The sequence below is a fragment of the Panicum virgatum genome, chromosome 7K, assembly GCF_016808335.1.
Source record: "Panicum virgatum strain AP13 chromosome 7K, P.virgatum_v5, whole genome shotgun sequence".
In the NCBI taxonomy this organism is placed as follows: domain Eukaryota; kingdom Viridiplantae; phylum Streptophyta; class Magnoliopsida; order Poales; family Poaceae; genus Panicum; species Panicum virgatum.
In genome coordinates, this window is record NC_053142.1 from 23,865,556 (window position 1) to 23,884,536 (window position 18,981).

General features: G+C 45.6%; 2 protein-coding genes across 6 annotated transcripts; both read right to left on the reverse strand.

Moving 5' to 3' along the window:
• Positions 1-3,909: 3,909 nt before the first annotated feature.
• Positions 3,910-7,860, reverse strand: LOC120640580 (putative B3 domain-containing protein Os04g0346900). Of its 3 annotated transcripts, XM_039916454.1 has the most exons (9): positions 7,724-7,860; positions 7,366-7,633; positions 6,762-6,844; positions 6,390-6,678; positions 6,123-6,301; positions 5,611-5,880; positions 5,356-5,535; positions 4,880-5,047; positions 3,910-4,500 (listed from the first exon to the last, which is right to left on the reverse strand). In XM_039916454.1, the coding sequence occupies exons 1-9, from the start codon at positions 7,799-7,801 to the stop codon at positions 4,255-4,257; spliced, it is 1,761 nt and encodes a 586-aa protein (XP_039772388.1). In that variant the 5' UTR covers positions 7,802-7,860; the 3' UTR covers positions 3,910-4,254. The 3 variants fall into 3 exon arrangements, 2 of the variants coding, with proteins under 2 accessions (XP_039772388.1, XP_039772389.1); XR_005661879.1 differs by lacking the exon at positions 3,910-4,500 and having other exon boundaries at positions 4,906-5,047; positions 5,645-5,880; XM_039916455.1 differs by lacking the exons at positions 3,910-4,500; positions 4,880-5,047 and having other exon boundaries at positions 5,376-5,535; positions 5,703-5,880.
• A 3,437-nt stretch (positions 7,861-11,297) lies between these two features.
• LOC120640581 (putative B3 domain-containing protein Os04g0346900) lies at positions 11,298-17,463 on the reverse strand. Of its 3 annotated transcripts, XR_005661880.1 has the most exons (5): positions 17,270-17,463; positions 16,909-16,987; positions 16,718-16,846; positions 16,477-16,644; positions 11,298-11,967 (listed from the first exon to the last, which is right to left on the reverse strand). XR_005661880.1 is itself a non-coding variant. In XM_039916457.1 (4 exons), the coding sequence occupies exons 2-4, from the start codon at positions 16,733-16,735 to the stop codon at positions 11,701-11,703; spliced, it is 450 nt and encodes a 149-aa protein (XP_039772391.1). In that variant the 5' UTR covers positions 16,736-16,987; positions 17,270-17,463; the 3' UTR covers positions 11,298-11,700. The 3 variants fall into 3 exon arrangements, 2 of the variants coding, with proteins under 2 accessions (XP_039772391.1, XP_039772390.1); XM_039916457.1 differs by having other exon boundaries at positions 16,477-16,641; positions 16,718-16,987; XM_039916456.1 differs by having other exon boundaries at positions 16,718-16,987.
• Positions 17,464-18,981: the final 1,518 nt, after the last annotated feature.

Consider the following 18,981-nt stretch of genomic DNA (forward strand, 5'->3'; position numbering starts at 1 on the left):
AGTTATGAATAGAATCCACTATTAGATCGAGAGAATGGTCGAGCTATCACAAAGGTGGCACGCATCTCGCTTTGAGCTTGACTGGTATCGTGTGGCAAAGGGATCGGTGTATGAGTATATCTATGGTTCGGCCGATATGATCTTTATGTGTATTTGTGAGTCACTATGCCCTGCTAGGTGCCGCTATTGACTTGTGATTCGGAAATGATTTCCGATCACGACCACCTACACATGAACCTAACAGGTCACACACTTAAGGGGTTTGGAATGTTGGAAAGCTTGCATGTATGATTGTCTCTAGTGCAAGTGGGAGATTGTTGGTGATATGCCCAAGAGCCCATCATCACAATACGGTTTAAAGGCCCAAGTGGATATTGATCCAAGAGGGATTAGAGTTACTAATGGACCTATGAGATAGAAGCCCATTAGTACGCCCTATATATGAGGGAGGGGCTAGGGGGGCGATGACCTGAGCCGCGCCACCTCCCTAGCCGCCGCCCCTCCCTCTCTCTCGGCCGCCGCCTTTGCCGTGCGTGCGGTGCTAGCACACCGACGCCCGGTGTTTCATCCCCGTACGTGTGGACTCCGTGGAGGCGCTGATGCGACTGCTGCGCTGATCGGCTGCTGGGATCAAGTACGAGGAGCTCGGTTCGTGGGACGTGATCGACTACTTCCTCTACATCGACGCGCGACTTCTTCCGCTGCGCTGCGTGTCTAGTGGTAACGATCTATGATCTTCTACTCGCAAGTATCTTGAATTTATGCGGTAATGATGCTAGCGTAGCCTACCCACTTCCCTACAGGCGGAGCCTCCAGGCGGCGCCATGGCCTGGGGCGTGCGTGCCCGTCGGCTGCAGTGCAGTGAAGTGAATGCGAAAGCAAACAGATCGAAGTAGAAAAATTCGGGATCCTATCGTAGAAGCAACTCCAGCAAAATCCGGCTCTTATCTTAGCTCTTAAAGGTTCGCCCTTAATTGAAATAAATCATAACCTAACAGTTTGCTATTCCCTCAGTTCTAAATTGTAGATTATTTTAACAAATCTAGATATATATTGATTTTGTTTTGTACCTAGAGAAATACTACTCCCTTCATTCCTAATTATAGGCTATTTGACTTTTTTATTTCAAGTTTGACTATTTTTCTTATCTAAAAATTTATGTAAAATATCAATTTTTTTGTTGTGCCTTGTTTTATCAATATAAGTTCTTTAAAAATAATTTAAATTTGTCTATGTTTACATAAATTTTTTGGATAAACCAAGTGGTCAAACTTAGTATTAAAAAAGTCAAGCGGTCTATAACTTAGAATGGAGAAAGTATAGGTATATATGCAAAGGAGGGAGTATATCTATATGCATAGAAAAAATTAGATATTTAGATTTGCTAAACCACCTATAATTTGGAACGATAAGAATATTAAATATCACATATTTATTTTTGCCTTTTTTTAGAAGAAATTGTATGTACCCGTCCATGTGTCATTTTGATTTTTTGACTTGCTTGATGAGGTCATGCTCGATTAATCCCTTTCTCGAGGAGATTATAAGGGAACGAGTCCTTCGCAACACCATCTGATGCCTCCTAATTCGGCTCGCTTCATTCTAACATGTTTTCACTTTCCTTTTTTTGCAATCGAATATAGACCGGACAAAAATTATCAAATGCGGTTTTTCTAAAGATGATTATCCGGTTTATTTTGCTGGTTTCTCACCATACATTACTACTTTATTGGATTGGAAATTCCAACGAATCAATCTAGTAATCATAGGACGCACATTGTGTTTACATAATCACATGAAATTCTAGCGACTTCACATATGTATTTAAGGTATGCATTTTTGTGTGAATTTCGTTTTTGCAGGTCCTCGATATATGTTTACTAGGAAAAGCCAAACTTCACAAACTTTGTCCAATAATTAGTTTAATTATATATACATTTTAGTGAATAAAACTCGTATCTTTTGAGACTACATTCGAAGTGGTTTTGACTTTTGAGACTACATTGGGTCTTAGCGACCGATATTATATTGTAAAAGAGATCATAGGTTAAAATCTACTATAGAAGACTTCTCCTCGTTAACATATATCCACCAGTTTTGGGCGGAGGGAGTATCTTTCATCCAAGTAATACCACATAAAGAAAATCTAAAGAACCATGCCACATGAGTAACTGAAGCATCACAGGTTATATTAGCAAAATTTCAGTTCACGTTATTGCTAAAAAAAAATGGGGACAAGTTTATCAAATTTATTGCTCATATAAATAGACAAGTGATATTGCTTACAAACTCATGTTTAATTGTGCTGGTGTTGATCTCCTTCTTCACCCAAGCTGGTGGCCCAATCTCAAAAGCGCATTTCGTCTTAGATGATGCCTTATTCGAAGAAATCATTGGGCCATTTGGCCCCTTTTGTTCTTCACTACTTGAAATTAGTTGTCAGTCTTGCTGTTGCTACTGGCAGCAGAAGAGGTTTGCTAGTGGGGTGAGTTAAATGGACCCCACGTTAAGAGCTGGACTCTAAAAATAAAACTCGCATTCACACTATAAAATTTAATTAAAATTGATTAAAATTTATTGGAGATAACTTAGTATGACATGCAACTATTCTATGCAAAGCAGTGTGACTAACCTACATCAAGAGCCGGATACTAAAAATAAAACATCGTGTTCACACAATAAAATTTTATTGAGATTGATTGAAATTTTTTTGGAGATGACTCAGTATTATTTGCAGTTACTCTCTACAAAGCAGTATGGCTACACCTACACGTGGGTCTCACGTCAAGAACCAGGCTCTGGAAATAAAACCTCGCGTTAAAAGATAAAATTTTATCGAAATTGATTTTTTTTTTTGAAAATGACTGAATATAACTGGCAGTTATTCTATGCAAAACAGTGTGGCTAGACCTACATATGAGCTCCACGTCAAGAACGGAGCCACGAAAGACAGGATAGTGCAACACATGAGAACAGAAAAGAACAACTGACTATCAGGTACCTGAGTAAAACAGCTATTATCCATATATACCCTACTCATATTCAAATTCAGATGGGTAATTCATACTCTACCCAAATACAACGGGTATGGATTTGGATATGGGTGGCGGATATCCAACGTCAACGTGACTTGACGTGAGCATGCCGCCGCCGTGGTGGTGGAGGACGAGGCCACGAACTCCGGCCACCCGCGCGCGCAGGTGCTCGTGTAGAATAGACCGGCTAGGACTCTAGTCCTAACAGATTACAACTGCTCATTGAGTTCTACTCCAAATATACCAAGCAGTATTTCTACAGACCGTGCATGGATGAATGTGGTCAGAAGCCTCTCGGACGCCGTTAGCTACAGCGTAGTGAAAAGGGAAAGTATCCATGCTAATAATTTGGCCCTAAAAAAATGTTCTTGCCACGGAGTTCATTTCATTTTTCTCCGCACGTGGCCTTCACAATTAGGAGTACCATTCTCATTGCTTCTATTTGAATATTTATTCCCATGGCCGGTCCTTGATTTCAGCTATGGACCTATGGTCCGTTTAAATCGGCTTCCTCGCAGCCTTGCCTTTCTTCGTCGCCATCATCTGTTGTTTTGTTCCTCTGCCCCAACTAATCCATATGCATTTCATGATGGATTTGTTTCATCAGGTTAATTTGGTGCTGTTAATTCACAGGAGAGGAGGTACGATACGATTTTAACAATACGAATTTCCGGATTCTGTTAACTTGCCGGTATCTGTATGAAGAGGGAAGTGTTTGTTTGGTAAACAGTTAAACAGGCTGTCGTAGATCTCTCGCTTAGAAACAAAAAGGCAGAATCTACGGAAAATCCCATCATCTAATTTTTTTGGAAAAACTACAGTCTCATATGCTGAAACTCAAAAAAAAATATCAAAGGTTCATAGGGCAACGATATGTTAAAGTTAGGATAGTCATATACTCATAAACAATACACTGGATAGTAGCTCAAAATCTTGTCACTGAGGCAGAGCTTGGATTCAGATTTTCTTGGACTAATAGTACTTTATACGACCAATAACTGAATGTTCTGGTGGCATATAGAAGCCTGGATCTGGTGCAAATGTGCAATTGCTAGAGCTATCTCGCAACTTTGGCGCAGCCAGAAACCAAAAGATCCCACCCAAATAAGCCAACTTACTGATAACCTTGTGTATTCCATGAGAACAGCAGTCGCATCTAGTGTTTTCAAATAACAGACACCATCATATAGGTGAACTGGTGATACTACCTAGGCCTAGCTTATCGGCACTCGATGATGACATCCCACTGGGTAGTTTCAACGATTTTGAAAGTGCAGACATCTCCCACCCTGATCTTGTTCTCATAGCAGAATGTCTTCCAACCTGATCCAATCAGCTGGCTGCAATTCTGGTAGGGATGAAGAGACACCAACCAAGATGAGGTGCTAGTGCTACTCGGAGAGGTTTTGAGTGTGATCATGCAAGGTTTCCGTAGTCCAATCACCTTGCAGGACAATGGCAAACACTGCAAGAATTGCAATCTCATTGGTCAACCAAATGATTTCTGTAAGGAATTGTTGACAATCCATGTATAATGAGTAATTGTTCTGAATTATTGATTATGTGGAGTTTGATAACATTTTCTTGAAATGCATATATATGAAAAACATTATCAAGAGCTGATATTATATGTCGTCAGAATAAGTACTGTAACATATTGATTTGTTTCCTCCTGTGACAGCATGCAAGTAAATACATATTATTGGCAATGAAGGCATCAAATGAAAATATTGGCATCCTCTTAGATGCAATATCCTTGCAAAATTTCAGTTCATATTCATGCTAAAACTGGGAACAAACTTATTCAGTTTGTAACTAGTCAATAGAGAAACGATTGTGCTTACAAACTGCCTTTCTATTGTGCTGTCGTTCATCTCCTTCTTTATCCAAGCTGATGGCCCAATCTCAAAGACACACTTTGTCATAGTTGATTCCTTGTTCAAAGAAGTCTTGTAGCTTTTTCGTCTCTTTTGTTCTTTATTACTTGACCTTTGGCTCTTGCTCTTACGCTTCTGATTAGAGGCAGAAAGAGATGTGCTTCAGTATTTAAGCAGATACTATGTCAAAATAAGGGCTTTACTATATTGATTTGTTTTCCTCCTGTGATAGCGCGATCATACGAGTTCTAGAAAAAAAAAGATAGCGCGATCATACATATTATTAGTGATATCAATTAAAGCATATTTATTCCAATAAGCTTGTCAGTGAAAGTCTTAGATGCCATATCCTAGCAAAATTCAGTTCATATATTCTTGCTCAAATTGGGAAAAATTTATTTTATTGTAACTTTCTCATATCAATAGAGAAAAGATGTACTTACAAACTGTTTTTGAATCGAGCTGCCATTAATACCCTTTATCCAAGCTGGTGGCCCCATCTCAAAGGCAGATGTTTTCGATGATGCCTTGTTCAGAGAAGTCATGGAGCATTTCAGCCTCATTTTCTCTTCACTACTTGATCTGTCATTCTCGCTCTTACGCTTAGAAGCGGAAACAGATTCCTGCAGGTTATGAGTCTTATGTCAATTTTAATACTTCAAAGACAAAAGCAACAAGTGCCTCAGTGTTTAACTTGCACAGAATAACTGATTTATCATTTCCTCCTTATACCACGTGATAATGACATGCCACGATGTGGTTTCAATGATATTGAAGGTGCAGATGTCACCTTCCATGAGATTATTCTCCTTGCAGAACGTCGTCCAACCCTGCCTAAGCATGTAGCTCTTATTCTTGCGTGGAAGACCACACACCTGCCAAGACTCCGTACTGATCATTGAGGTCTTTAGAGTAATCATGCAAGGTTTCCGCAACCCGATCACATCACAGAAAGATGTTGCCAAAGCCTGAAGCAATTGCATCACATTAGTTTCAGTATGTGGTTGATGATTCACTACATATTACAGTGGATGAATACTGATTGCCAGATCTAATCTACATTTCTTGGGCACGATAATAACATATAGATTAGATGCATGGCAATTTTTTTACATCATCTTATATTATATCAAAACCTGTACTTTAATATAATTCTATATTTCTGTTAGCAAATTTATCAGACATGTTTTAACATAATGGTTGTGCTTACAAGTTCCTTAAGTGTGTTGGCATTGATCTGCTTCTTTATCCATGATGGAGGTCCAATCTCATAGACAGATTTCATCAGTAATGTTGCCTTGTTCAAACGAGTCATAGGCCCTTTTGGTTTCTTTTCTCTGTCCCTGCAACATCTATGTGTGCAAGCAGATGATGGCTGCTCTTCCATATCTAGTAATATACAACAACAGAAACATGTAATTCATTAATTCACTCAACAATATCAAAAATATTATAGATCTGTTTATCTTTTGCTCACCTTGTTGCATTCTGATGTCTTTGTTTCTGGACCCTCTCTGGCATCCATCATGCTCAAAGACTTTGACAGTCCACACCATGTTGCCTTCGTACTTTAACAGCAAAGCATTAGCATCAGTAATGCCATGAGACGCCAGAAACTGCGACCAACCACCTGTTAAGAACAGGTCTGACTGATCATCCATCTTGAGCTCAATTTGAGCTATTTTGCCAGGGGGTCTGAGAACAATAGTCATGCAACTGTTCAGGTTCTCAGGGATGCAATGTTGCCGAATCTGAGCAGGTATTAACTGCAAGGACGCATAAAAAGATTAAATTCGTATCATTCCAATAAGAGAAGTGAGGAAACAACTTGCAATGAACAGAGTGGAACCATCTTTTCCAAGGATTCTGGTTGAAGCACGCTTATAAACTGTGGCTTATGGAGGGAACCTTTGCTGCTCGGGGTTGCTCCAACTGCACAATATGAAATGTAACAGCAAACAATCAGCTTGAGTACTGAAAGCAGAATTGCACAAGTAATTTCTAATTGGAAGTACCGAACCAGAACTTATTAATCAAGAGCACGCATACTAAGTACAGACAAATCTTCAAGATTCTTCATCCCAATTATATACTAAGATCATTTCAATAATAAGATCATTTTTTTGTCAATCTTATGAGCATGAGCTATATATTTAATGACTCTATCATTCAATATCATAATTGCCGTTTCATAGTTCAAGCTGATCGTCACCAACATTACTGGTCTCTCTGTTCCATCATCTTTTATTTTATGACAGACACTAGTACGAAACAATCCAACTTCAAGAAGAGGCAAGGTTCGCATTTAAGGGAAGGTTTCAATTACACAATAAACTCAAAAGATGCTGTTCAGCCAAGTATATACTTCAATTCGCATTTACAATGAACTGAAAATGAGGGTTTTCTTGAATCATTTGGCACCATGAAGGGGAAATAAAAGGTGGAAACTTTACCTGCAGGTGGAGCGCCGATCTCCCGGAGGCAGCAGCTTCTGTCGAAGGCCTTCACCGTGAGCAAGCCGCGGCCATGGTGCCGGACGACCAATAACCACCCACCTTCGACGCCGCACGCGCCCGCGAACTCCGGCCACCTGCGCCCCAAGAACGCGCCGTCGCCGTCCCACCCAACCTCGACGGGCCAGACCTCCCTGCCGGTGCCGGGCGGGCCGACGACGTGGGCCTCCCCGGCGCCGATTTCCTCGGCGAGCTCGTCAGCGATGCGCTGCAGAGAGGCGAGACGAGTCAGTTTCCACGGCCGGAGGCACCGGCGGCCGAGCGCGCGGCGCGACGGCGAGGGCACTCAGGTTCTTACCAGACTGTCGCAGGTGAAAGGAAGCAGCACCCTTAGGTTCTTGCGGGCGCCGCCGCCGCGGCCGCCAAACGACGCCATTGCCGGGGGGCTCTGGCCTCCCCTGGAACACTCCGTCGGCTGCAGTAATTGAGGCAATAGCAACAGTGAGGAAGAAGCTGCTGGTATAATATAGAGAGCTACCACCTCATTCGATTTTTCACCAACCAACAGCTTGCCACTTTTTATGCCGCGGTCACAATTTTAACGCCGCGGCCTACGATGGAACCAAACACGCCCATAAAGATATTGTTATGTTTTCTTTAAAAAAGAAATTATTAAGATGTGCATTGAACTAAATTTTTATCTCTACCTGTTTCTAAAGCGACTAAGATTTATATCTAAATTTTTAATTTGATTCACCTAAATTTTAATTTGTTCCACATTCTGTCGTTATTGACAGATGAACAGTAGTTCACCCAGTTCTTTATCTATAACTTGATTATCATCTAAAAAAATCTATAACTTGATCACCCTACGAATTAACACATTACAATTATATGCATTCGATGCTAACTTTATTTATAGCAACATACAAACGTATTTACCTAGATAAAAAGTAAGTGCGAGAGGATCCAACCATTAAACATGCATGAACGCACACGGCCTCGTGCTTCCGTTGAGCCAACCAACCGGATGTGGCGACGGGTCCTCGTGGCTTGTGAGGCTACTCGGCCCGGCCTCCTCGCCGTGCCCTTGGATAGGCCTCCTTGCAGTGCTCTAGCCGTGCCTTGGGAAGGTGACCGAACCTCCTCTGTGCCAGATTATTCAGAAATCAGGAGCTTGACAGGAACTAATAAGCCACCCGAGTTCCAGGGAGCAGTAGATCATCGTGGCGAGCGAGATGCCGAGGGAGATTAATTTGTTATGATTTATCATCCATCGTACTCCCTCCATTCTAAAATATAAGTTATTTTAATTTTATCTTAAGTCAAACTGCTCTAAATTTAACCAAATTTATAAAGAGGAGCAATAATATTTTAAATATAAAATAAAAATAACTAGATCCATTATGAATTATATTTTCATAACTTACTTGTTGGGTTAGATATTAATATTCTTTTCTATAAATTTGGTCAAATTTAAAGTATTTTACTTAGGATAAACCAAAATTGACTTATATTTCAGGATGGAGGGAATAACTAATATTTATGTACTAATTGTATAGGTAGGGATGTAAACGGTACGGATATTTCTTGAAAATATGCGAAATCAATTCGGTTTGGAAGAGTTTTTATCCGTCCCTATCTGATTCCGGATATTCAATATCCATAACCGATCCGTATCTAGATACTAAAAGTTATATTTTTTATGATGTCGATATTTATTCAAATATTAACCGGCAAAAACTAACTATCTGTATCCGACTCCGTATTCGAATAAAAAAATGAAAACAAATACAATATCAGTAATATCCGTCCGTATTCGATCCGTTTACATTCGTATGTTTAGGATCTCACTACCGTTTCATAGTTCATACAAAAAGATACCAATAATATCCAGGTTCCATCATGTTAGAGAGCATATTAATGTCCATGCATAGATGGTGGGAGTAGCATAAAATTTGGTTTGCTATATCTGTCAGATCTATTTTGTATTATTCCATCATGGTTAATTGGTATTAAATTTTTTTGAAAGGTATTGTATGATGTAAATTTGCGAAAACAACATGAGTTATCCGTATGTGATATTTGTAAAACAAAAACAAGAGGCTAATGGTAAAATTTGTGGCACATTTCCAGTACAATTGGCTGTGTCCACGCGTACATTTTGCATCAGTCAGTCATCAACACCACCAATGCACATTATATTAGTAGTATAAGTGTAGGTGCATTTAAACAGAAGAAAGCCAGACATAGTGCAATCAACGATCTGCAACTCATGGTAACTGAAGATGGCAACCGGTACAAATTATCCGCGTACCCGCGGGTACCAAACCCGACGGGCAAGGATACATGCACAAATTTAAACCCACGGGCGTGGGCACGGTACGAATTTGAACCTAACGGATATCTGCTCGCGGACATAGAAAAATACTATCCGCACCTGCAAACCCGTCACAACCACTGACATGTGGATCCAAATCCTAGATATATAAACTCAACTTAGGGTTTCAACTCCACCTCACCCTCATTTTCATCCCTAGCCACCAACCACACCCTCTGCTCTCTCCTCCTCCAGTGCGTTGCACTCACCCCTCTCCTTCCTCCCTCCTCCTATGCGCCGCACGCGCCCCTCTCCTCCTTCCCTCCCTCCCTCATGCTGCTGCCCCCATCTCCCTCCCCGCATGGCGCCGCCCACCACTCCTCTCCTTTCTTCCTCCCTGCGAGCTGCTCCCCCCCCCCCTCAGGCCCTCCTCCCTCCCTGCACCACCGGCGGCTGCTCCTCTCCATTCTCCCTTCGTGCTACCGGTTGCCCCTCTGCTTTGGTACTCCCTTCTCCCTGCAAGCCGCCGGCGGCCGGCCGTTGCCCCTCTCCGCCCTTCTCCCTGCGCGCCGCCCGCCTCCACCTAGGCACCGCGACAACGGCCTACGCTCCAGGCCAGTCGTCGCTAGTGCGACCGCGCACACACACCGCGGCACAGCCACTCGACACCCAGATCCAGCACACAGACACGGGGAAGGGGACAGCCCATTGGATTTCCTAGAACTCACGGATGCGGGTGTGCCCACAGGCATGCGGGTATATGCGGATAGTGGGTACGAGCGTCATTTTCTACCCGTGGCAGGTTGCGGGCGCGGATGCGGGCACGGATTTTAGCTCGCGGATTCGGGTTTACAAAATTGGTATCCGCGCGGATTTTACCCGTTGTTAATGGTAACGTGTGGTCAATGGAATAAATTCTGCTCAAGTGTTCTAGCCATCATCCTCAATAATTGTGTTTGTTAACGTTAATTAAGATTATGGGTTCAAGATTAGGTATTCATACATGGGGACCGGACTTAAAAGGGAGGAGAGATTAGCATGGAGTGTACCGTGCCAATGGATCCGTCGTTGAAAAAGCCGAGGTTACTGGCACAAGATTGCAAGATCTTGTAACGCTGGGAGCAGAAAGTGTCCACTATCTGAGCACCACCAATGCACATTCAAATCACTTTCTATTGCATGATGAAAGTAATTTATAAAACTATTATCGGTCATAATTTGCAAAATAAATTTTGAAAGTAATAGAAATTGTGTTTTATTATATAACTAAAAAAATTATCTTCGAAACTTATGATGATAATAATTTTATAAATTACTTCACCATGCAAAAGGAACATCAGGTAATTTTACATATTCTTTGGAAAAACGATGGTGCCAGAAAAAATCAGATAATCTTCAAAAGTAGTCTAATTTGGTGAATTGAATTTTAAAATTTAAAATGCTCAATATCTGTTTTTATGCAAAATAGGTTCATTTCCATCTCGTGTATAGCTGTAAAAAGTTTCATGATTTTTGAAGATGATTTGTATGTCATTTTGGTTAAAAATGATATTAGAAGCATCCACAGGTTACTGTTCACATCACTTAACTGATGGAACGAACGGCGATGATGTAAAAGGAACAAAAACTTAACTCGTCAAATAAGAAAAAAAATTGAGGGCCTAAAAAGGAACCACTCATTATATGAGTGGTCAAATAGGGAATTTCGTCTTCATATTTTGCTGGGACTACTAGTACTGCTTATCACTTGTTAGTGCAACTTGAGCAGATCGACCTGCAGTTGTTATGGCTACTGCAACTTTGGCAGTTGGCCTCATCGATCTACACTTTCAAGAGGGAACCCCAGTGGACACTGCTGGTGCATGCCTTAACTTAGCTCGGCACTTAGGCCTGTTTGGGAGAGAGCTTCTAGGAGTGTCGGGTACTCCAATGAAACCCCAAACAAAAGCTCCCCCAAACTGGCAAACTTTCCATGAAACAAACAGTAGCATCCAGTGCTCTCAAACAACAGACCATCAGAGAGGCGGATTGATGGTCCTATCTTCTCGACGATCGACCATCACATTCCACAGGGTGGTTTCTATGATTTGCATGGTGCAGACATCGCCCACCCTGATCCCATTATCAAGGCAGAAACTCTTCCAGCCTCCAACCAGCTGGCAGCCATTCTGGTAAAGGTTTAGACGAGCCTGCCAAGACTTGGAGCTGCTGGTAGAAGTTTTGAGCGTGATCATGCAGCGTTGTCTAAGTCCAATCGCCTGACAGAAGGGCAGTGGCAAACTCTGCAAGAATTGCAATCGCATGTAAGCAATTGTTGACAATCACAGAAGTCCAATCAACCAACAAACTATGTTGGCAATTGTTAACAATCAATGTATCACTGTGGATAAATAATGACTCCTAGTGCTGTAGTTTCTTATCATTTTGTTTCCTGTTGTGATAACACGCATACACTACCAAATATACTCTAACACTCCCCCACAGTTACAGCGGGAGCACCGCAGACGGCAAGACTGGAGAAGAAGCCGAAAGCAAGAGCTAACGGACTAATATCCCCCCGCAGTCATAACGTCGGTGTGGTGCAGATGCTGCGACTGGAGAGAAAACCGGCGAGTAACTCATGCGGATGGTAACCCTTTGTGCCGATGTCGAGGTAGAGGAGCTGGAGGGCAAGGAGCCATAGTCGAAGATGCCGTGCATAGGATAGCCGTGGTCGACGTAGAGCTGTCGAGGTTGCCGAAGACGAGGTAGTCGCACATGAAGTCGCGGGCACACGAGGAGGCGCCGTGGTGGTGGCGTAATGGAGAAGATGCCGGAGACGAAGATGGCGACGTGTCGAGGTAGTCGTAGAGGGAGCGATGCCGAAGTCGATGCAGTCAGGCCATCGGGCGACACATGCCCGGGTTTACCAGGCTCGGGAATGCGTCGGGGACGATGGGCACGCACCGGTGTTGCCAATACCGGACGTGCAAGGGAGGATGTACAACCAGACGCCGTCGCCGAGGGGACCAGCAGAGAAGGCCTCCATGGCGGTCGCAGGCACAGAAGAACGGCGGGGTAGAAGATGCCGACGCCTGCTATTGCTTGGAGTAGAGGTGATGGCGACGTTGGCGACGGTTGTGCTGGACGAAGCGAGAAGGAGAGCCCGAATTTTCTAACACAGACCGAATGATCCGGGTGACGCGGCGGCGGTGCTCGAAAGAGACGGCGAAGAACTCGTATAGCTTGACGAAGACCATGCGCGAAGTGCGCAGCGACGAGTCGACGATGAGGTCGTGGACGTGGTCGGCGGCGGTGAGGAAGCAACGACGGAGAAGACCACGGGGTGACGCCACTGCTACCTGAAGAGGCGACGCAGCGGCAGCCCTCCATGCTCGGTGAAGAGGCGCGCTCGACGGGGACGGATGTCACGGGAGCTGGGTGGATCACGCACGTCGGCTGATCAGACCGAGTAGCGTGAGGCGAGACGTCGGTGGGCGAAGTCGGTGAAGGCGTCCCGATCGGTGGAGGCGACAATGAACCGGCGAAGGTCGACATGCAGAAGAGGCGGCGATGTAGGCAGCGGCGCAAAGAGTGCCCCCTAGGGTGCCGGCCATCTCGCCATGCCGCAGGGTCGGAGAGGAAGAAGAGGCCGGTGAAGTCGACGCCGACGTCGAAGTAGAGGCGTGAGGTCGACGGGCGGCGGGCGACGCAATCCCGATCAGTGATCGGGCAAAAGAAAAACATGCAGTAGCAGCTCGTGCAGCACCTCAGGGTGCGCGTAGCACAGGAAGCCCTCACCCTTGACATCTTCTCTTATGCCCATCACGGTCAGTGACCGCACGCGAAGGACAAAAAGAAATTACAGGGGGAGAGGCTGCCTGATCGACGGCGGTGAAGGGGATAGGCGGGGGGGGGGGGGGGGGAGGGGGATCCGCCTAGGCGGAGGCTCCCCGCCGGGAAGGGCGACGGATCCCGTCGTGGGTGGGTGGCTCCCCGCCAGGACAAGGCAGATCCCGCCGTGGGCGGGCGACTCCCCGCAAGAAGAGGCGGATCCCGCCGGGGCGCACGCGGCTCCCCGCCAAGGGGCAACGAATCCCACCGGAGCGTATGGCTCCCCGCCGGGAAGCGCCATGAGCGGCGACGAATCCCGCCGGGTTGGGCTGTGCGGCGCGGGATCCGGGCGAGGGGGTTGACGGGGGTGAAGCGGAGGGTGATGAGGTACGCCGCGATCTGCTTCTGCTTGACACTGGCGGCGGATTAACAGGATCCACCGCGGAGAGGGGCGCTGCCCCCAGCGGAGGTCATGGGTGACCTCCCCGGGGGCGCGCTAGGAGGCCGTCGAGGGGGGGGGGGCGCCTTGATGGGTGCCGTGGGCGGCGACCGGCGGCGCGCAGAAGGCAGGGGTGCGAGGAGAGGCAGTGGAAGGTTTAGGTCAGGATCTAAAACCCTAATCTCGTGATACCATGTAGGAGGGAATAGAATTGTGTATAATGGATGGATATATTGCATTGAGGCATCAGCCGGTATATATGAGAGTACATGACTTGGGGGGCAAGGCTCACCGGGATACATATGGCAGTCTACGATATGTATATCTACCACTACCAAATATACTCTAACACTCCCCCACAGTTACAGCGGGAGCACCGCAGACGGCAAGACTGGAGAAGAAGCCGAAAGCAAGAGCTAACGGACTAATATCCCCCCGCAGTCATAACGTCGGTGTGGTGCAGATGCTGCGACTGGAGAGAAAACCGGCGAGTAACTCATGCGGATGGTAACCCTTTGTGCCGATGTCGAGGTAGAGGAGCTGGAGGGCAAGGAGCCATAGTCGAAGATGCCGTGCATAGGATAGCCGTGGTCGACGTAGAGCTGTCGAGGTTGCCGAAGACGAGGTAGTCGCACATGAAGTCGCGGGCACACGAGGAGGCCCCGTGGTGGTGGCGTAATGGAGAAGATGCCGGAGACGAAGATGGCGACGTGTCGAGGTAGTCGTAGAGGGAGCGATGCCGAAGTCGATGCAGTCAGGCCATCGGGCGACACATGCCCGGGTTTACCAGGCTCGGGAATGCGTCGGGGACGATGGGCACGCACCGGTGTTGCCAATACCGGACGTGCAAGGGAGGATGTACAACCAGACGCCGTCGCCGAGGGGACCAGCAGAGAAGGCCTCCATGGCGGTCGCAGGCGCAGAAGAACGGCGGGGTAGAAGATGCCGACGCCTGCTATTGCTTGGAGTAGAGGTGATGGCGACGTTGGCGACGGTTGTGCTGGACGAAGCGAGAAGGAGAGCCCGAATTTTCTAACACAGACCGAATGATCCGGGTGACGCGGCGGCAGTGCTCGAAAGAGACGGCGAAGAACTCGTATAGCTTGACGAAGACCATGCGCGAAGTGCGCAGCGACGAGTCGACGATGAGGTCGTGGAGGTGGTCGGCGGCGGTGAGGAAGCAACGACGGAGAAGACCACGGGGTGACGCCACTGCTACCTGAAGAGGTGACGCAGCGGCAGCCCTCCATGCTCGGTGAAGAGGCGCGCTCGACGGGGACGGATGTCACGGGAGCTGGGTGGATCACGCACGTCGGCTGATCAGACCGAGTAGCGTGAGGCGAGACGTCGGTGGGCGAAGTCGGTGAAGGCGTCCCGATCGGTGGAGGCGACAATGAACCGGCGAAGGTCGACATGCAGAAGAGGCGGCGATGTAGGCAGCGGCGCAAAGAGTGCCCCCTAGGGTGCCGGCCATCTCGCCATGCCGCAGGGTCGGAGAGGAAGAAGAGGCCGGTGAAGTCGACGCCGACGTCGAAGTAGAGGCGTGAGGTCGACGGGCGGCGGGCGACGCAATCCCGATCAGTGATCGGGCAAAAGAAAAACATGCAGTAGCAGCTCGTGCAGCACCTCAGGGTGCGCGTAGCACAGGAAGCCCTCACCCTTGACATCTTCTCTTATGCCCATCACGGTCAGTGACCGCACGCGAAGGACAAAAAGAAATTACAGGGGGAGAGGCTGCCTGATCGACGGCGGTGAAGGGGATAGGCGGGGGGGGGGGGGGGGGGGGGGGGGGGGGGGAGGGGGATCCGCCTAGGCGGAGGCTCCCCGTCGGGAAGGCCGACGGATCCCGTCGTGGGCGGGTGGCTCCCCGCCAGGGCAAGGCAGATCCCGCCGTGGGCGGGCGGCTCCCCGCAAGAAGAGGCGGATCCTGCCGGGGCGCACGCGGCTCCCCGCCAAGGGGCAACGAATCCCCCCGGAGCGTACGGCTCCCCGCCGGGAAGCGCCATGAGCGGCGACGAATCCCGCCGGGTTGGGCTGTGCGGCGCGGGATCCGGGCGAGGGGGTTGACGGGGGTGAAGCGGAGGGTGATGAGGTACGCCGCGATCTGCTTCTGCTTGACACTGGCGGCGGATTAACAGGATCCACCGCGGAGAGGGGCGCTGCCCCCAGCGGAGGTCATGGGTGACCTCCCCGGGGGCGCGCTAGGAGGCCGTCGAGGGGGGGGGGGGCGCCTTGATGGGTGCCGTGGGCGGCGACCGGCGGCGCGCAGAAGGCAGGGGTGCGAGGAGAGGCAGTGGAAGGTTTAGGTCAGGATCTAAAACCCTAATCTCGTGATACCATGTAGGAGGGAATAGAATTGTGTATAATGGATGAATATATTGCATTGAGGCCTCGGCCGGTATATATGAGAGTACATGACTTGGGGGGCAAGGCTCCCCGGGATACATATGGCAGTCTACGATATGTATATCTACAACTACCAAATATACTCTAACAATAACTTTTTACTCACAATCAATAGAGAAATAGTTGTGCTTACGAGGTGACTTTCAATTGTGCTGGCATTGATCTCCTTCTTTATCCAAGCAGGTGGCCCAATCTCAAAGACACTTATTGTCCTACCCTTGTTCAAATAATTCATGGAGCCTTGAAGCATCTTTTGTCCCTCAGCATTTGACTTGTTTTTCTTGCTCTTAGAGGTTTCCTGCTGATCCCAAATACATGTTAATGTTGATAATTCACAAGACAAAAAGGGACAAGTGCTTCAGCATGTAACTCACAGTGCAGAACTGATTCATCTTTTCCTTATGACGCGTGATAAGTACATTCCACAGTGTGGTTTCGATGACATTGAAGGTGCAGGTATCCCCTTCCTTGAGATGGTTCTCCTGGCAGAACTACCTCCAACCCTGCACAAGCAGGTAGCTGCTAGTTTTGCATGGGAGTCCATGCACAAGCCAAGATTTAGTACCATCTGTTCTTGATGTTCTCAGGGTTATTGTGCAAGGTTCCTGCAGCCCAATAGCATCACAGAAAGCTTTTGCCAAAGCCTGCAATAATTGCAACACATATAAATGAATACAATATCAACATTATTTCAAATCTAGTATGTCAATTCATTCAATAGTTTCATCCTGTTAACATGCACATGTATTATCAGTAGTTAGAGGCAATTGAACGAAGATGTTGGCTCAATCTCTCCATAATGAAAAAACGAAGCTGACAGAGGTCTCTGTTGCCAATAAAACCATGACTTAGAATGTTTACACTCATATTCCTATTGAACATATGATTTTATCTTATTTGATAATGAAATGCAAGGTTGTGCTTACAAGATGCTTTTCAAGTGTGTTGGTGTTGATCTGTTTCTTTATCCATGACGGCGGCCCAATCTTGTAGATCGAGTTCCTCTGTAATGATGTCTTGTTCTTACGTTTACGCTTCTGAATGGAAACAGATGGTGCTTTCTGAAACATCTCATTATGTGGTAATGTTGATCCTTGATAAGACAACAGAGACATTCACTTCAGTATTTAACTTATTCTAATCCACCCAAAAGCTAAAACTTTTTTCACCAAAACCTTCTACATACCCACCCGATGTTCCCGCAGCATGGAGCACCCTCACACGCACAATTAAGAAATTGAACCCCGAAATTGATCCCCACATATTTCTTTCCTTACCCACAAATAGGAAATAGAGTAGTATAAATTCTTCCATACTAAATAAATCAAGATATCCTTATCAATCAATCAAGGGGCTAATTAAAATTTCAAGACGCACAAATATGGGAACAAATACAAAATAGAGTAGTATAAATGGAGGCTATAAATTAAGTAGTATAAATTTTTCCATACTAAATCAAGATATCACTACCAATCAATCAATGGGCCAATTGCAAGTTCCCTGATTGCCGCTGGAAGCCTTTCCAAAAGATGATTTCTCCCTGCTTTCCATCACAACACCTATAAAATCATACACCTCTAGGGTTAATCATTCACCCTATTGTTGCCACAGCCGTCTCCGTCGATCCAAAGGGGCCTAAAGGTGCGACAAGCATCTGCTGCCATAAAGAGCAACAGGATGTCGCATCCAATGCCAAGGTCTGCCTCCACATGTTGCAACGTTTGTTGTGATAGCAGGACGTCGCTTTGGCCATGTATGAAATATTTGCACTTTAACTCCTGATTACTTGATGACTAATATCAATGAATACATCAATAACTATAGTAACTTAATTAGCATTATAATTAATATCATTTGCCATCATCCATTGTATTAAGTATTTTGATATATGAACTAAATTTTGTTTACGACATCATTTAAAAACATGTTCTGAATTATTGAATATAAAAAATTATGGTATGAGTTAATATTTTATCACCAAATATTTTTAATAGGTTTGATACTAAATTGTCAATTATTATATTTTTATTTATAAAATTTATTTCAAAAATATATTCTCTTTACTATAAAATATAAAATTATTATTTAATATATTCTCATTACACGTGCCTGGTTCCATATTAGAGAGCATAGTTTATGTCCGTGCATAGATTGTGGGAGTAGCAAAAAACACTAGTATGGAAAATGGTTTGTAGGGGTAGATAAAAACTTATTTTTAGGGGTGGGTACTACACCTACCCCTACTTTTGGTAGCTAAAAATATTGTTTGCAGGGCAGGGTAACATACCCGCCTCTGAAAATCTATTTTCAGGGGCGGGTCACCCCCACCCCTCACCCTCCCTTGCAAACCCAACCTATTATCTTACCACTAAATCCTGAAAAAAATCTATCATATGTGTAAAGATAGAAAAAATAAATCAAATCTTTTGTTAAAGGAAAGGAGCCCTAATGGCCATAAATATATACTTCTATATTTGCATAGATATTAAAAATATTAATTTCACTAGTACCAAATAAAAAAATCAAAACCCAACCTATTATTGTACCACCAGATCTGGGGGGGGGGGAATCTAACATCCATGTTTGTAAAAATAAAAAAATACAAATCTTCTTCTCTCTCCTCCATAGATCTAGGGAA

Bases quoted from the DNA above. Each gene is read 5' to 3' on its own strand.
- LOC120640580 (XM_039916454.1), bottom strand. From the start codon at position 7,801: ATGGCGTCGTTTGGCGGCCGCGGCGGCGGCGCCCGCAAGAACCTAAGG. The intron at 6,679-6,761 runs GTTCCACTCTGT...GCGTCCTTGCAG, and splicing joins CAGAATCCTTGGAAAAGATG to TTAATACCTGCTCAGATTCG. The intron at 5,048-5,355 runs GTAAGTACATCT...GCCTCTAATCAG, and splicing joins GCTCGATTCAAAAACAGTTT to AAGCGTAAGAGCAAGAGCCA.
- LOC120640581 (XM_039916456.1), bottom strand. The intron at 11,968-16,476 runs GTAAGCACAACT...CAATTCTTGCAG, and splicing joins GCACAATTGAAAGTCACCTC to AGTTTGCCACTGCCCTTCTG.